We start from the raw sequence: 18936 nt of genomic DNA on the forward strand, positions 1-18936 counted from the left end.
TCGGTGGGCCGGTAGTAGATGTAGAAGCCCTGGATGGGGGTGTTGTTGTTGCTGGAGGGGCTGTACTGGAGGGGGAACAGAGACAGAGAGATCAGTGAGGATGCAACGAGACTAATGGCCGAGCTCGTTATGGGCAGATATGGGGGGTGATTGGGGATAATGAGTCTGAGGTTAAGTAAACGTGGGGAACTCTCCGAGTCCTTCTGCAGGATAAACGCTCCTGAAGAGGAGGAATGAAACACTCTTCATCTCTGCAGAACGCCATTCCACCTTTACATGAGAACCGAAGCACGCAGGTGAGCCTCGCTTCACTGTTTTACCCAGATCACTCTTCACCAGAACCACCTGACTACAGCAGGAGGGCAGACTGGGATTTAATCAGTTATTTAGGTCTTTTTCTGGTATTTTATTTATTTATTTTTATATTAGTTATTTTGTCTTTTTCATAGTTGTATGACATATTTTCTGTCATGTAAATATTGTACTTTGTGTTCGAGGAAAATAAAGATCAGATCAAATCAAGTGCATCAGTAAGTTTTTTGTCTTCCAACGAGCTCCTTTTTCTTTCCGGATTCCCAGATGTCAGCGTTCAGTGTTGCTGACAGCGATGACGACCACTAGAACTATGAAAGCAACTCACGGTCCAGCGCAGCATGATCTGCGTGTCGCTGATGGCGTCGGTGGAGGAGATGTGGGGTCCGACGACGGGCCGGTCTGCGACCCGGGCGCTGGCCTGGGGGACCTGGTACAGCTTGGAGGGGATGCTGTGAGGGCTCTCGCCGTACATGTTCACGGCCACCACCCGGGTACCGGTAGGAGGAGCCTGAGAGGGAACACCACCCAGCTGTGACATCATTCATTCCCATCCAGCTGTGCTGACATCATTATTATGATACAGTAAAAACAATAGTATCGTTGCATCACAACGATGACATTTAACACGTCCGTCTGTCTGATTGATTCAAGTATAAAATGAGGGTGTCGTTGGCTAACATTTGTAGAAATTGGCAACAAATTCTCTAAAAAAACAGGGAGAGCAAACCGCTGAATGACCACACATATAAATATGTTTTTAATATTTGTTGCATTAATGATATGTTAATGTTGCGGTCTCAGTCGGAGCAGGAACCAACAACCATCTGCTGTAGAGACGGCGGTTCGACCGCCGACATCACAAACTCATTTCCTTTAAACTAATGTTTCAACGGACAACGAAGCAGAAGAAACTCTTCTAAACACACGACATGTCAACGCGCTACGTCTCAGATCTAATCGATGACGTCACATGACCCCCTCGGCTCACCAGGCTCCAGGTTCCGGACTTCCACCGACAGCTTGAGCGGTGAGATGTTGTCGGCCGCCACCAGCCACTCGGCGCTGCGGCCGCGCCGGTACTCCACCCGGAAGGCCGTGATCGGGGAGCCGCCGTTGGCCCGCGGGATCCAGGTGACGTACACCGAGCTCTCCGTCGCCATGGAGATGGTGGGCCGGTCGGGGGCCTCGGGGACTGGGAGGGGGACAAAGAACCGATTTATAGAAAACGCTGCATCCCGACTCGTCAACGAGGAAGGAAATCAATAATCAATAAATAAATAATTGGCGTGGCGTTGGAGGGAGATACTTACTGCCGAGGCTGTTAGCCACGAGGTTAGAGAGGCAGGAGAGAGTAAGAGAGAGAGGGTTAGTGAACACACACACACACACACACACACACACACACACACACACACACACACACACACACACACACACCTCACACACACACACACACTCTCACTCACTCACACACACACACACACACACACACACACAGTCTCACCTCGGTCGTGAATGACGACCCCGAAGTGTGTGTTGGTGGTTTTGTCCTCCGGGGCTTTGGGGGGCGCCGAGACCACCGGGGGCTTGGACGGGTTCTTGTTGGAGGTCGGGCTTTTCTCTGAGGGAGGAGGAGGAGGAGGAGGAGGAGGAGGAGGAGGAAGAGGAGGAGGTCCATCAGAATCAGCTGATATCTAAAGGTTCCTAGCTGTTAATCAATATGTTATTCTGTTTGAGAAATATAATATAGTCATTTATCATATCATGAATCTTGGGATGAAGTCACTATTTATTATGATTATTTTAATTGTATCTCAGTCCGTCTCCGTTAAAGGGACACATTTATCCACTACTGTATTCATTAATAACCCTTCTAGTGTGGATCCAACACTTCCTTAAAGTAAATGAAGTAAAAGAATTAAAAAAGAAATGCTTGAAATGTTTCAGCTTCAAAGACCCTCACATGAAACACCGGGCTGTCGTTTTTTAGAAGATGGATTTAAAAAGACGTTGCTATGATTTGATAGATTCAACATTGAATCCAAGTGAAGAGTTAAAATCATAAATCTGTTTTCTTGTTCTTGAGTCTGTTTTTAGTGCCGGATCCTGCTGGACCAGGACCAGGAACCTCCTCCGGATCACATCTGTGGTCTCTGGCAGCGTTGACACGATGTTTCTGACCAGGAACATCGTGTCAACCCGCGGTGGCAACTTCACATTGTTGTTGCTTTCTGGAACTTCTGTGGTCGTTCTCGTTTTATTTGTCTCAGAAAAACAGCAAAGCTGCTGGAAGTCGCTCGTTATGATGGGACGAATAAGAGGGAACAATCCTCCTCAGGTGAACCTGTATATATATATATATATATAATGGGGGGGGGGGGGACTGACCCTTGCCGGTGCGGAAGGTCAGCATGGCCGGCTGGCCCTCGCCCGACGAGCTCCGAGCCACCATCAGGACCTCGTAGAGGCTGGAGGGCTCCAGCTCCGACAGCCTCAGGGTCTTCTCACTGCCGGGGACCCGGACCGTCTGCCAGCTGCCCACCACGGTCCCCATGTCATCCACCTGATCCACACACACACACACACACACACACACACACACACACACACACACACACACACACACACACACACACACACACACACACACACACACACACACACACACACACACAGTCAGAGGGGAACCAGCTCGCCCACGTCTCTAGTCCCTCCCTCCTCTGTATGAAATGAAACAATCACATTCTCCCGTTCTCATCAGCTGTAGATGACATCATGACTTCCCGCCTCACCTTCCGGTATTTGACGAAGTAGGCGTTGATCTGCGCCCCCCCGTCCCGCCCGGCCCTCCACTCCAGGTCGTACAGGTCCGGTTTGTGGGTCTGAGGCGGGCTGGTGATGATGGGGGCATCCGGCGTGGGCCGGTTGGGGCTCCTCTCGGCCGGGGGGGCGGCGTCCTCCTCCGTCAGGAAACGCTCGTGGCCCTCGTCGCTCTGCATGGGGTGGAGCGACGGAGACGGCCCCGGCAGGACGGTGGAGCTGGGAGGGGGATCTGGGAGGACGAGAACCGGAGGTGATTTAGATATAAGAGGAATCAGTCCAACAAAGAATCAATCCCTCGATCATTCTCAACATGAAGCTTGTTCCTGTTTCAGCAGGTCGACACTCAACCAGAGAACAAAGACACTCAACCAGAGAACAAAGACACTCGCCGTCCGGAGGAAACGTGTGAACCTCGTATGTAGAAACCCACAGAAACAAATGTAACGGAGCATTTCAACATGAAACCATGACCAACTCCAGCATCTCCAACTGGACCTGGAGACAGCAGCGCGTACTGGACTCACCAGAGACCAGAGACCAGCGCTGGCCGGTCCTCAACGGACCAGAGACCAGTGCTGGAAACCTTCATGTTTTGGAAACTGCTCCAGAGGAGCTGGAGTCTCTGCAGCTGCAGGATCAGGCTGTTTGTGTTTTTCATCAGCTGTTGGACCGGAGCCGGAGCGCCCCACCTGGGCGGACCGGGACCCTGATCACGGCTGACACCGGTTTGGCAGAGACCCGGGTGGAACGTTTTCACCACAGCCGAGGTCAAAGGGCACCATAACGGAATATTAAAGGGGGGGCGGGACATGGCAGGGTCCTGGGGGGGGTTAACTGTGTAAAGCAAACAGGCCCGGAGCTGGTAACAGTAGACCTGGTCCTGGACCGGGGCCAGCTGCCACACATTCCACCCGCCGACCATTAAAATACCGGAGAGAATCAGAGCCGGCCTGCAGCCGGTCCAACGCAGGGGGAGGAGTCACAGCTGGACCTCCTCCTGCTCCTCCTCCTCCCCCCTCCTCCTCCTTCTCCTCTTCCTCCTCCTCCTCCTTCTGCTACTCCTCCTCCTCCTCCTCCTCCTCCTCCTCCTTCTGCTACTCCTCCTCCTCCTCCCCCCTCCTCCTCCTCTTCCTCCTCCTCCCCCCCTCCTCCTCCTCCTCCTCCCCCCCTCCACTAGACCTGGACAGAGACACTCTGCCAGGTAATTTCCCAGAAACCTTTGTTTCCATCCACGAGAGCGTCACAGCAGATCTTTGCTGATGTGTTGAGGAGGATTACACTTAAATAACTCATAAAAACATTCATATATATATATATATATATATATATATAGCATTTTCTAAGGACATCGTCTGGTTTAGTAAAAAATAAGAAAGAGGTCCAAGGTGACGTCTTCAGTCCGTAAAATAAACTCTACGATCAATGATATAAAAGTCAGAGAAAGGCAGGAAATTAATGTGTTTTTGCTCATTAAGAACATATTTGATTGATTATCTGTCAATAAAGAGATCCAATAATAATTCAGCACGATCATGGGGCTGCAGGTTTGACGTAGAAACATCACCAAAGACAAAACACAGATTTCAGATTGTAATGAATGACTAATAATAATAATAATAATAATAATAATAATAATAATAACTGCTGCTCACAGCTGAACCCTCGCTGACCCTGGAGGGTCGACCTCGTTATCAGCTTCATATTCTGCTCTGTGTACATGTGAGATATTATATTATTATTATCCCCTTCCTCCCTGAAGTCTGTGACGAGGAGCCAAGTGAACCCGGCGGATCCAGATTGGGGGGGGGGGGGGGCGGGGGGGGGTGATGTGTTAATAAATAAAAGGCAGTTGTGTACGATGTTGACAGCCGGGTGGTCTGGTCCTCGTCAGAACCCTCCACGGCTACTCCTTTACATTCCAGCGTCCGGGCTGATCCCCGACGGCTGCACAGAGCTCACACACACACACACACACACACACACACACACACACACACACACACACACACACACACACACACATTGTATGTACAGATCCCGCCTGCTGAGAAGATTTAACCCTTCAAACACAACAATCTTTTCTCACGTTTCCTTTAAACTCTCGGAGCTCTGAAACACCAACGTCTGGATCCAAACTGAGTCGGGATCTTAAAGTCCAGCAGGATCAGGTTTATCTCACCGCCCGCATGGTATAAACAGATTAATAATAACTAATAATAACTCCTAACCCCCTAAAAACGGATACAATCTTGGACATATTTATTATTATTGTTACTTGTGAGCTTTCAGTGGGTTTGAGTGTATTCCAACACAACGCCTCCACGTCGAAGCAGTCATCATGAAGGTGCGTACCTGATGGCGTGGTCAGGACAGCGTGCGCCTGCGCCGAGCCGACCCCGTTGTCCAGCAGACACTGAAACACGCCGGCGTCCTGCGGCGTCACGTCTGTGATGACCAGCGAGGCTCCAGAGACGCGGAGGCGGCGGGACGAGCCGACGGGCTCGGCGTTGAACAGCCAGGTGACGTTCGGCGAGGGGTTCCCGGCCGCCACGCAGGTGAAGCGAGCGGGGGATCCGGGGGAGACCAGCTGGTCGGTCGGACCCTCGGCGACGGACGGCGGTTCTGTGGAGGAGAGGAAGGTTATCATCACATCCACCGCCACGTCGCCATCATCACCTTCTGGTTCACTCACCGAGGACGTTCACAGTGATGTTGGCGCTGACCACCGTCCCCTGTTGGCTCTCGGTGGCGCAGGTGTAGCTCCCCTCGTCGCTCCGTGTCGCCGTGGCGATGACCAGGTTGTTGTGCAGCCGCCGGCGGGACGGCCCTGGCGTGACCTGCTCGCCGTCCTTGAACCACGTGGCTGCCGGCGCAGGACTCCCGGACACGACGCACTCCAACGTCAGCGGCTGCGAGCGCTGCACCGCCACGGTCACCGGCAAGGTCGGGTAGACGACCCGCACCGGGGGGGCGGAGCCTGAGTCTGAACGCACCAAAACAACAACCACGTCAGCAGGTGACGAGATGGACGAGATGTGATGACATCACAGCGTGATCAGACTTACGCTTCACCGTCAGCTTGGTGCCGTGAGGCTGCACCACCGTTTCCCCGGTAACGGGGTTGAAGGCGCCACACTTATACATGCCCTGGTGGCGGTCAGACACCGAGACGATCTGGAGGTTTCCAGACGGGAGAACTAGATAATCATCTGGAGAGAAGAGGAGGCCAGTAAGGCACAGAGAACTTCCACAATATCAAGTGTTGCATTATGGGTAAGAAAGCAACACAAACCTGTGGACGCTTCCACCCGCTCGCCGCGTACTCGTAGGCGAGGGCGAGCCGGAGGGACGCTGTGCGGCCGAGGACACTCGATAAGGACGGAGCTGCCTTCCTGCACAGATAAGGACCGCCGTCGGCCATCTCCGTATTCTGAGATTTCTGCAGACGGAGAGAAAAAAAGAGGTTTAACTTCCGAGCAGCGAGAGGCGAGCGGCGCTCCTTGAGCTTGTTTGTGTTGGATCGCTGCGTTTTGTTTATTGTTGCAGCGAGCGATTCTATTCATGTGTGATGGCGCTCCGGATCGGGGTCAGACCCGCCCTCCCCCCCTCGCCTGGTCTACAACCAGCCAGCAGCGTCCCGGCAGGAACATTACACGCCACACAGGAAGCCCCGAGGCTCATTAAGGTCGCCGGTCCAGAGGCGCTTGGAAGCGTGCCTGAGTAACAACGACTCGGGCTTCCTTCCTCTCGGCCAATCAGCAGCAGACGGGCCAAGGACACGCTCTCTCTAAGTGTTCAACACTCACACAGCGGCCTTCCTCTCCTCAAGGCTACTTCCTGTTTCTTTTTTTGTTCTTTGAAGTACACACAAGGGTAATTCTCTGTCTCCATACCTGCGATGGCCACAGTCGCGTGGCGGCTGGCGATGGCCGCCCCGCCGTCTAAGCGAGCCACGCACTGGTAGACGCCGACATGGCCGGGCTGCAGGGACGAGATGGTGAGGGAGCCGCCGCCGAGCTCCACGCCGGCGGGCAGGGCGTCCCGGTCCAGGGGGCGGCCTCTGAAGCGCCAGGAGACGGCCGCCGAGGGAGGACTGGCTGAGCAGAGCAGACGGGCGATGGAGCCCCGGTTCTGGACCAGGGAGGCAGGTTCAGACCGGAAAGAGGGGTACTGATCTGGAGGGGAGACAGGCGAGAGAGAGACGAGTCAGAAGTTTGTAACAAAACAAGACATTTGACGACATTTTACAAACCACCAACACCAAAGTGATACATTAAGGTATTTTATTAATCCACAATGAAAACCATCATTAGCTGCAGCCTGAATGTAGATGAATGTAGAATGCAGTATTTTGTGCTGACAAGAATGTGAGACGCGTCTCCTGTTCAAATAAAACTACTGGCATCGCTACTGAGTGAGAAATACCTCGGAGCCATGAAGAACAAATAAAGTTGTATTCAGATGAACCGACCCTTTGTCTCTGCCGTACTTTTACCATTAGTAGGAACTATGTGGCTGAAGTGGACGTCTTCAATCTTTTTTTCCTGATAAATTTGACTTTTTGATGGTTTCATTTGATCCTGAGTTGTGAAGCACTTTGTAAAGTTTGTTACAACGTGAGCAGCCGATCATCGATCGTCCGTAGCGGTGTTGGAGAACCTCGCCGCTGCGACGTAGTATTTTATACGGTATTTCTCTTTGACAGCTCTGATGAGCAGGTGCATGTAATGATGTGCACATTGTGTGTTTAATTGCGTTTCATATCGGTTTGTGGCAAAATTTACGGAAACGAGGCTCGTGCGTCCAATTACCAAATGATTGAGAAATCTGAGTCATAACTGATGAAAAAGAATGAATATGCATATTTCTCTGTCTTTCTGTATCTAGGCAGAGTTTTATGCATCTGGCCCAGATGTTTTTCATCAAAATAAACACTTTGAAGCTGCACTTAAACTCCACATTCAGACCATGTTTCATGTTTACGGCCACCTGATGAATGCACGTCCAATATTCACGCACAGCTGCCATGTTGCTGCTGGAAGCTCATGAAAGCGACTTAAGAGCTGCAGAACTGGTGATCTTTGACACCTTTTCACATTACAAAATACTACAAATAAGCAGGACCAGGACTCACATGAGCAGCCGACGAGCAGGACCTGGCTGAGACACAGCAGCGTGGACAGGAGGACCCTCAGGTCCCGGTCCATGGTGCACTTTGACCCCTGCCAGCAGCCGCTCCGCCCAGCGTGCACGCTCGACCGTTCAGCAAACCTGCAACACACGAGGAGAGAAAACACATCAGAACCAGAACGCCGCGTGGAAACAAGTTCAGGGTTCAGACGCGGGAAAATAAACCTACGAACTTCCAAATGAAACGACAATCCTTCTAATCTTGGTGACACATCCTCTTTACGCACTCCTTGATCTCCCCCTTTCACCCACTTCAGTGTCTCCACAGAGGCTGGAATGTCCTCTTCACCCCCCTCCCCCCCACCGGGCGGCCGAGATCTCCCGCTAATGGAGTGGCCGTGGAGAGACTGTCGCCTGGCTCTTAATATCACTCTCTTGTCACACTGTGTTGCTTCCTCACAGGTTCAGTGTAGCCTGAAGTGCCGGCCCAGACACACTGGAGAGCACGTAATTAGGAGCATTCCTCTATCCTTTTCAACCTGACCCCCCCACCGACCCTCCGACCGCGCCACCTCCTCCTCCTTTTACTAAGAGTAATCCGGGGGCCAGCTTTGATCCCGGGTCCCCCGGCTGGTTACCAGGGTTGGATCCTGAGGCCGGAGGGAACAATGGCCGTCCAGCTGTGATATTCACACCGGCGCTTCGACGGCTCGCAGACGTTAGCGGAAGGGCCGACCCGCGGCCGAAGGGTGGATCAAATTAAAGGGATGATGTCTGGGTGGGATCGCTGGAGCTGAACGGGGGTTTCTCTACCCTCCGTTCTCCCCAAACCTAAACATCGTTTCATCGGCGCTGCGGGTCGAGTTGTTTGGACTCCCGTCACGATTCACGATTAATTTAAATCTCCATTAATCTGTTGATTACTTTTCTGTGAAGAGATGCGGAAATGATTTCTTAGAAGTGACCTATTGTCCAAAGGCCAAAGACGTTAAAGTCTTTCTGACACACTTCTACTCAACTGTGATGAGTATTGTGGAGGAGGACGTTCCTCTATGATGTCATCGACGACAGATGCTTTAATCACGTACTCATTGTCTTCGTCTCCGAGAGCATCCCGAGAACAGACGAGGAGGAGGAGGAGGAGAGAAGAAGCAGGAAATAATAAACTCTCCCAAGCTCCTGGCTCACGCCCACTTCTCACCCCTGAGGTCAAAGGTCAGAGAGTGAGAAGGGGAGGGAGGGAGGGTGGACCAGCGGGTGTCTGGTGGCCCTGGACCAGCCCCCCCCAGAGGTCACATCCAGCCCTCAGTTTACTCTCACACATTTCCACCTTTTATTCAAACACACAGAAACAAAGTGTTAAAAAAGGACCTTTAAAGTCTGGTGTGGATGTTTTCTCAACGCGCTACATTCTGGATGAAGCTGCCAGTCTGAGAGTGATTCTCATCCAAGCGTATCAAACCCACATCTCGGCTCCCCGCGAGTCCCGGCAGGCCCGACAGCGCTGCCCCCATGGCATCGCTGCAAACTATCTCCCTGTCTGCCGGAATAATGATATATAATTACAATAATAACAACAGCAGCATCACAAAGAAGAAGCTGCAGGCACCTCCATGAGAACCCGGAGCAGACCCTGTGACTCCCTCGCTCTGGATCCACCGCTCTCACTTCCTCGGGGGCGGGGCATAGCCGTCAGGCACCGACCGGGTGCACCGACCGGGTGCCTCCCCCGACCGGGTGCACCGACCGGGTGCCCTCCTTGTGTAAACACACACAGCTGCCTATCTGGCCCGTGGATCTGGCTCAACGAGGAAACACAGGGGCATCATTCCTGGTTCTTATCTGTTTGGCTTTTCCTCTGACATCCGCCACCATGAAGCCACACACACACACACACACACACACACTGTCAGGATATCTTGTATCCATCATCACAGAGGAGTCGTCCATGCTGGCAGCCCCCCCCCCCCAGACAAAAAGCTGTGGACTAAAATGAGTCCCCATCGTACGAGGTCTGACTCCTCTTCTCAAACCTCCAGACTGCTCCGCTTCAGGAAAAACAATCTCGCCGTGTTCCAACATTTCCTCCTCCCTATCCCGAATCCGATCTCGTGTTACCTCCTGTTTTTGCGCTTAGCGGCGTGGATGCGTGGCCGAGGCCGGGCGGGGTCGAAGGCTGTAAATCGAGGAGACATCCAGATTCTACGCCGCTGAAAGCCGATATATTCAGACACGGGGACGGTTCGTGAAAACAAATGGAGGTTCTCGTGTCAGTGGGTTCAAGTGGAAAAGTTCCTTTTTTTTAAGGCGTGGGGGGGTTTGACCCGTGTGTGTTTAGGAAATGTTTAAGTGACACCTGGCTTAAGTGTGTGAAAGCAGCTCCCGTCCTTCATTCAGCAGCTTTTTTTATACTTTCTACAGAATCCATCACGCTTCCTTCCATAGAAACCCAGACAGGAGTAGCTGAGTCTCTCCGGTTGGACAGGAGGGATCTGTGGTGATGACACAGGGGAAAATAAACACAGTGACAGGCTGCCCTCGGGGAAGGGAAGGGGTTCCAGTTCTGGGTTTTGGGTGGGGGGGTTTAGCACCTGCACTTCTTTCTGGCCTCCTCTCTCTGCAGGAACTACTTAAAGCCCCATCTGCCCGCATGTGGGGCTGGGGCCCATATCGCTGTCATATTGGGTAAACAGGGACAAAAGCAACACGGCGGAGCATCAAAGACCCGGGAGAGAAGAACAGGTCACAACTGGTGCTGGAGGGGAGGGGGGGTCTACGCTTCACAGGGCTGCACAGATGAATAAAAGTCAAGGCACACATCATGAAGCTGATTGGATGACAGGGGGAGCAGGGGGGTGGATGGGGGGGAAATCGCAACTGCTCCCACAATCAACACCAGAGTCATTTAAATCGAATAAATCCCAACGCAGAGATGAAGACGTTCAGGGTTCAACGAGGATCTGGTCTCTGGTCTCATCTGACCGATTCACATGCTCATACCCCCGAACCTGTCTGCACTTGCCCCACACCTCCCGGACAGAGGATCTGCAGCACACACATTCCTTTAGAGAGAGAGACGGATACACAGAAAGACAGACACACTGGAGATAGGAGATACATCCAAAACAAGAAGATGAGAGGCAATGAGGGGGTAAGAGAGAAAGACGAGGTGAAACATTCATTCAGAGGTGAATTATTGGGCTCAGAGATGACGCGCAGATAGCAGCCGACTGATGATTCAGAAACCCCAGAGAAGAGACTCTAGGGGACCGGCTCCCCTCTGCTGGTCTGGGTGAGCCCAGCCCCCCGGGGGCCACAGAGCAAACTAATGAGTGGGCTTCTGGTACGGCTCCAGCTCTGTCTGATTAAAGACGGAGACGTTATTAAAAGTAGGGACAGACTTGGAGACATGGTTTGGAATCAAATAAGGGAATTAAGTCGGGAAGAGGCTCCTTCTTGTTTCAGGGTTTAGACTGAATCAGAACGTTAATGCCAGTCTCCTCCACAAATCATTTAAAGCGATTGTGACGCAGAAGACAAATGAGGTACAACTTCCAAGGACAGTCTGATGGTCAGACGCCGCTGTCTGTCTGCTTGCCTGTCTGTCTCTCTGTGGGAGGACGGAGCACCGGCGGCCCGGGAGGTGGGAGGTAACGGCAAGGCCACGAGGGTCCCAGAACCCGGAGAACTCCATGGCCCTGACGACCAGCCATGGTGTTGGATCAGAGGGTGGGGGGGTGAAAGGAGAGGCCCCCAGGGGATCAGACAGTCACATCCCACAAAGCCCTGTTTACCAAGCCCCCCCTTTCCTTCCCAACATCTCCGCTCACCAAAGCCCAACCTTCCCAAAGTGCCAGGGCCGGGACCTGGGAGACAGCGCTAATTCTGCCCCGAGGCTCATTGGCCAAGGACACAACAGAGGGGGGGAGGGGGAGGTAAGACAGAGGGGGGAGAGAGAGTGGGGACTGAAGGGTACAGTATGTTAAGGCCGATGTTAATTGGAGATTGTTCGGAATCGCCTTGTGTCCTTTCCTGGGAATCTGTGAGGGGGAGGGACGGGAGGGTGGGGAGGGAGGTGCGGTCGTTTCCCAAGGTCCTGAACAGCGGGATTAACTACAGGGGCGAAACTCAATAGCGGCCTCGGACACTGGAAACAGATCCCCGGGTATCGCCGCCATACAAGGCCACCTCGAGACCTTTCACAAAGCGCCATGTAACTAACAACCCGTCCCCTTTGTCGGGGGCTCTCGGGGCCTTCCGGCTGATTTCACAGGCCTTTCAGCCGACGGGTGGTGGTGGTGGGGGGGTGGGGGGGGTGTCGTCTGCTCGGACGAGAAAAAAAGGTAATTCCGATGGAGAGGAGGAATGCACGAAGGAGGCCGTCTTTTTGCCCGTAGGGTTTCGTTATAACGCTGATCTCCAACATGTGCCAAGATTCATCACGGCGGGTGAGAGAGAGGGGGGAGAGAGAGGGGATTGTGCAGCCGTGGCACCGAGAAGGAGGAGGAGGAGAGGAGGATCCACATTCCAGGGTATCGGTCCTGATTAGAGATGATGGGGAGGTACGTCGGTGTAACGGGGGGAGGGAATCGTGATCAAGTGCCAGAAGGCCTTGAGATCGTCCACCTTCTCTGGGGGAGTCGCGGCGCTATCTGGTGTTTCTAAAACGCCGTTGTGTGGGATGTGGACTATACGTGATCTGATCCAGCTGCCCCCCACCTCCCCTCCCCGACTCTCCTGGATTCCATCACCGCGTCTCTACGGCAACAAGCGGCGAGGACGCAGACAACAGCTCCTGCTCAGTCTCCTCCCGCTCGCTCGCTTGGCCGCCGACCAAAAGCACTTTCAAACTAAAACACATATTAAATAATGTGATTCCAAACATGCGGCTACGAAAACAAGACGACCCGAAGAGACGTTAACAAGACGGTTCTTTACAAAGAAGGTTGCTTTCAGGGGCGTTTGCCTTCTTTGTTTGTCACTGGAGAGGCGTGAGAAAGAAAAGCACACATTTCATTTCTCAGGATGATGAATTGAGTCTTTGCTGCAGATATAATGGAGCGATGGAGGAACAGGATTTATAGGACTGAACTCCAGCCGGTGGAACAAAAACAAACATGTGTAAAAAAAGGTTAAAACATAATTAGTCTTCTTCACCAAACTCACACAGATCTCAGAGAGGAAGCCAAACAAACAGGTCGGCAGGACAGGAAGATCAACACGCCGCGTGTAAACGCTTTATTTGGTTTGTCTAAATGTTTATCCGTCTCGCCTCGTAACACTCCACGCTTGTTGTGCGGCGATCGAGTGCTCGCAAAACAAACTTAGCGGTGATACATCAACACGCACGCCATCGCAGTTTCCACTTCTGGCTCGCGGTCAAAATCAAAGAAAAAAAGCTCCACATATTTGGGGTCTGAGCTGCTCGCTGCTTGTTGGAGGTGAGAAGAGCGTTTGGCGGATGACGGCGCTGTCGGACGGCGCCAAGAGAAACAACCTCATGACAACAGCAAAACACAGCACTAATACAGAACCAGCCAGATCAGTGGATTCTCTATTTCCTTCTGTGTGAGAGATTGATTTGACATCACGGGGCAGAAATACGACCATATGTTTTATCCTTTACTCCTCTTTGAATGTCTTTTATAAATAAGGGGTTGCATCGCTCCCTAAAGGGGCTTACGTTCTGCAGAAAGGAAGGCCCAAAATGGCAGCCATGACCACAGGCAGCGGCGGGCGGAGGAGGCCGACGGGCGGCAGCACCCACAGCGCCGTCGCCGCTGCCTCGCTCTGATCCTGGAGGAAAACAGCCTTCAAACGGGCTGTTTGTGAGCCGGAGGGGAGTGCCAGCCACGACGGGTTTCTGCCTTAATATAGTCCTGCTGATCCTCACTGCTCACACACACACACACACACACTCTGGTTCACAGAAAACCCACGTCAGATGTAACTTATTGGTTCAGCATTTGAAATAGAAAGCTGCGGTCTGCTCACGGTTTGGAGCCGAGTTAACCCTCGGGGCCGGCGGCGCTGAGGCCACTAAGGCAGACATATTTAACATTTCACCAAGGGGAAAAAGAAAACTCATCCTGCAAACAGGAAGACGCTGAGGATGCAAAGTGAGAGCTGTCAGCGAGGGTCCGGTTCAGAAGTTCAGAGCCTGAGACCCCCCCTCTACGAGGAACCAACAATGGCTCTCATCACAACTTCAGCTCCACAACTATGAGAAGAAACTTGTTGTTGGCGAGAGGAGAGCATTGTGTAAAAGAAATGCCACGTTGGAACCCTCCGGGGGAACTTTTCTTTTTTTATTTTCTTGTCTCATACACATGCTGCTCTGCATCATGTTCACGCCACATATCTTATAGCTGCCGGAGCCAAGCAGCTACTCCCTGCAACCATTATAAGCACATCATAAAACATAAAAATCTACAGAAAGGAACAAACTTAAGAAAAAAAAGACTTGCCGTGTTTCAAACAGCTGGGGACCAACAAAGTGTGTCGTAGTCTTTTTGGTTCTTTTTCCATCAAGTAGTATCACATTCAAAGTCCTGAAGTGGGTCACAAATCTGATGTTGAGGTGTTTTCTTTAACTCTGCCCGGACAGTGTTTTTTATACACTATATTTATATATATATATATGTATATATAGTATAGTATCGTGTATTTGCGAGGAGCAGAAGCAGCCTCCTCGCCCGGCTTCGTCTCGCTGCAACATCTGTTTTTCGCTGCTCCCTAAAAAACTGTTTGTTTGTCTTAACAATTACGCCCCTGATGTTTCTCATTTCATTTCTCAAAATCTCTCGAAAAGTCATTATCCAGTTTCAGGGCCTTCAAGGTTCGGAATTTTCTTTTTTTTTGAGAAACCCAATCCGACCATCTGTTGAAAGCCGGGGCGTTTACATGGCGGCTCACCTTCAGAAGCTTCCAGTCTATCTGTTAACCTCAGCATGCGTAGTGAAGCGAGGCGGGCTGGATCATCTGTCAGAGTGGGGGGGGGGGGGGGGGTCCCACTGAGGGACGTTGTGTAGATAAGATAATGACGTGTGAGCTCGGAGCAGATAAGAGGTGCTGCTAACGACGGCCGAGTGTAAACACAGGCGACACCTTCAGCTACCGCGTCGGCCTCCACGGCCTCTACATCCGAGCCCCGCCCCCACCCGACCCCCGACCCCCCCGGGTAAATGCAGGAGGGAAAGTAAAAGGTGTTTTTGTGTTGGCGCTGCAGCAGTCACCAGAACTCAAACTCCTTCCTCCAACCTGCCCATCTTTCCCATCAGCCCCTCTGCTGGGTGTTGTCAATCAGCACCCCCCCCCCCCCCCCCCCCCTCCAACATGGGGGCTCGTTGGCACGCTGCCCTAAAAAGAAAAACTCCCCTCAGTCCATCTAATGGGGCCGGGCTACGGGTCGGCCTCGATGGAAGACGAGGCTGCAGCATGACTCAGACCCGAGATCTGGGACGACGGTCCGGAGACCAAAACCTAGTCCAGGAACCGTCCTGGGTTAAACTCAGGAGCTGAACCGGATCAGCAAACCAGATTAACAATTAGACTTCATTATGTCAAAGGTTTAGCTTCTTCTCCTCTTTTTGTTTTCAGGTTATTTTCCTATACTTAGATGTAGATTGTTGGCATTCTGACAGGAAACGTGGAATTTCACGTTTCTGGTCACGTGACAATAAACTCTGATTCTCAAATCTAAATGCTGATGTTGGATGATACGACAGGTCGCTGTGTGAAGCCAAATAAACACCCGAACCACATTTGTGATTTAGGTTGTTTGACTCCAGCTCTGGAGAATGTGGGAGGGGCCACTGGGTTTTGGGACACGCCCTCTCCCAACGCAGCGCCCTCCGACATTCATCACCGTCACTGAGAGCTGCAAATCTCACTTGTTATTCTAGAAAAATACCAATCAGAATCCACTAGAATCCAACATTTGCTAGCTTATAGCTTATGAATGGTAACAAACAAGCGTCTTCATTTTCCTGTTTTTTACCCTTGAATGAAAAACCTGGCCGTTGCTATGGAAACACAAGCTGTTAGCTCCCATCCGGCGATGGCTCGTCACCATGCGGCGGTGTGATTACAAAGCTGCACCGGAGAAATCAAAAGGCTCCATTATGAGAGCAGCGGCTGGCGTCGCTACACATGCTGCTTACATTCAAATTGCACCACTTAACATATTTCTCCCACGGCAACATGTGTTCGTCATTAACGAGCAGCGCTAATGGCTCAAACATTATTCCAGCCCAGCGCTTTGTTCAGAGGGCTCCGTCTGATAACGGCTAATGGTTTATTAATTTCCCCAAGAGTCACGGAAATAAACTGGAAATACATTTTAAAAAATCACGTTATTGATACGTAGTTATGTGTTCATGTTCAGCTTTAAATCCAGCAGCTTTTATGTGTTTTATATGAAGAAACAACATGATGCTGGAAATCTAAACTGACCAGAATGCATTGCAGCAAAGTGAGACAGAAGAGCGAGGGAGAAAGTTTGAATTCATTAAGGTGGAATAAATGAGTTAAGGTGGAATGGTGCAGGACCCGGGGCTGTGACTCTAGACCTGATGGAGGATTTCCACCGAGCCTCACCAACACAAAGAGCAAATCTCTCTTGTTAAAAGCCGTCCAATATGAGGGATCTGAAGAGGACCTGAAAGGCATCGGAAGTGTCCGCTTGTCCCCCCCCCCCAACAATGCCCGGCCGGCTGTTTGAACTTGAAAGTGTTTTTTATCCGAGAGCGTCGGAGCGTGGCCACAGCGGCTGGATGTGATGCGTTGGAGGACTGGAGACTTTGTGTCGTGGATGACTTTTAAAGTGAGAGTCACCCGTATGTAACAGGAAGCCGAGGATCGGGGGAAGGACTCGAACTCACGGCTACGCCGCCATCATGGACGCAGCGTGGATGACACCAAAGAAACAAACTACCTTTAAAATGAAAGAAACATCCGACTGGAAGAAGCTCGTGTGCACACGCTCGCACGCTCGGCCCCCCGAGCCGTGAGGGAGGACATTTTATTCACACGTCGTCAAATGCTTTTTGGAAGATTTTCCACCAAATGACCTGGAACCAACGGGAACGAAGCGCTCACACGTTCTCTGTTTTAATGGCCTCCAGCGGTGGTTTATCACTCGTGTAACAAACTGATCCAGAATCAGCAGAGAAATCAGTAAACAAGGACACCTTCATGCCAGCAGCTCACTCTGCTTTGTGTTGAGTTCACTTTGAGCCAAAACTTCACCACAAAAAACCAACACATTTATGACACCTTCAGGGGTTTATCTTAACAATAAAGACGCTCCAAGTATTAGACCAAGCCTCCATGTTTGTGGATCCAGGATCAGAACTGTTTAAGAACAAAGCCATGCTTCATATGTCCTCCTTTAACCACTGGAACACTAACGTGTCATATTTGACTTTTTCTAAATTTAAAAACTCATTTCATCGTCAAACAGCAGAAATCCATCCGTTTCCATCCGACATGTTAAATCTCTGTTTACCAAACAAGTATCAGGCTTTTCTGTCTTCCTTCCCTTTCAACACATTAATCAGAATACACAGAGATCAGCTGACGAAGCTGCTTTTACACTAAAACGCTGCTTTGTGTTGTTTTATTATTATATTATTATATTAATCTACCAACGTGTCCTTCAGCACAAACACCAGCTAACAGACCAACCAGTACACTTTCATGAGAAAACACATTAATGTTCAATAATCAGAGTGTTGTCATGGTGATCAGGTTAAATAGACGTCACGTGACGGGAGGTACTGATTTGGGAGTCAGGTAATGCGCACGCAGCGGTGGATGATGTGTGTAAATGTTCACTTTAATTCATAAACATAAATATTAATGTGCACACATGCGCGCCCCCGCCGGAGCGTCCCCGCGCCCCCGCCGGGCTCCGCGTCCACACAAACACAGAAGTTCACGAAACACACTTTTTTATGTTCTGGTCCTTCTCTCGTTGTTAGCGGAGAAACCAGCTGACCTGGTGCCACCAAAACCCGCTCCCAGCCAGCCGGTCCGGGTCCGGGTCCCGGTCCCGGTCCTCCCCTCCCCTGTCTGTCTGCCTGTCTGCCTCCCTCCTTACCTCTCTTGCAGGAGGGCAAACTGCGAGCCCGTCGGGTGAGTCAGCAGCCAAACGCATTCTTCTGGAGGCAAATCCGTACGGGGCCCTCTCATTAGACGCGGGCTCAGAGTGCGGGACGGACGGGGGGGACATGAACGCGGCCGGAGGGCGGCGGAGGACGGACTTTTCACCGCCGCGGAGCAGCGCAGGCTTCCGGGGCCAAGGTGCGCCGACTCCCCCCTAAACCTGCTCCGCCTCGGTGGAGCTTCTGGAGGAGTTCTGGAGTCCGCGTGTTTTTGCGTAAAAGCGTCCCGGACTCGGACTCGGGGTCTGTGTCTCGGTCTCTCGGTCTCTCGGTCTCCGGTCTCCCGTTACTGTGAGTCCGCCGGCGCCTCTCCGTGTCTCTGCCGCCGCGTCCACACACGCATCTTCAGTCGAGTTTGCTCAGCGGATCACGGCAGCGGCGAGGCTGTCGTCCAAAGGCAGGAATGTCCCAACCCCGCAGCTCCACACGGCTCCTGGAGAGGGAGGGAGGGGGGAGGAGGGAGGAGGGGGAGGGACGGGGGCGGTGTCACCCTCATACTCAT

At 51.9% G+C, this 18936-nt stretch overlaps 1 protein-coding gene across 1 annotated transcript in view; it reads right to left on the bottom strand.

The window, feature by feature from the left end:
* The window catches only part of cdon (cell adhesion associated, oncogene regulated), a 26678-nt gene extending 7826 nt beyond the window's left edge, over nucleotides 1-18852 (bottom strand). The window contains 14 exon segments of the mRNA XM_084020188.1: nucleotides 1-65; nucleotides 641-805; nucleotides 807-823; nucleotides 1304-1507; nucleotides 1820-1936; nucleotides 2704-2878; nucleotides 3108-3367; nucleotides 5491-5760; nucleotides 5831-6121; nucleotides 6204-6347; nucleotides 6431-6577; nucleotides 7032-7313; nucleotides 8273-8409; nucleotides 18371-18852. The exon segment at nucleotides 1-65 is cut by the window's left edge and continues 41 nt beyond it. Coding sequence (XP_083876314.1) covers nucleotides 1-65; nucleotides 641-805; nucleotides 807-823; nucleotides 1304-1507; nucleotides 1820-1936; nucleotides 2704-2878; nucleotides 3108-3367; nucleotides 5491-5760; nucleotides 5831-6121; nucleotides 6204-6347; nucleotides 6431-6577; nucleotides 7032-7313; nucleotides 8273-8409; nucleotides 18371-18462 — 2366 coding nt within the window. The 5' untranslated portion in view covers nucleotides 18463-18852.
* Between the last annotated feature and the right edge of the window lie 84 nt (nucleotides 18853-18936).

The sequence above is a fragment of the Eutrigla gurnardus genome, assembly GCF_963514095.1.
Source record: "Eutrigla gurnardus genome assembly, chromosome: 10".
In the NCBI taxonomy this organism is placed as follows: domain Eukaryota; kingdom Metazoa; phylum Chordata; class Actinopteri; order Perciformes; family Triglidae; genus Eutrigla; species Eutrigla gurnardus.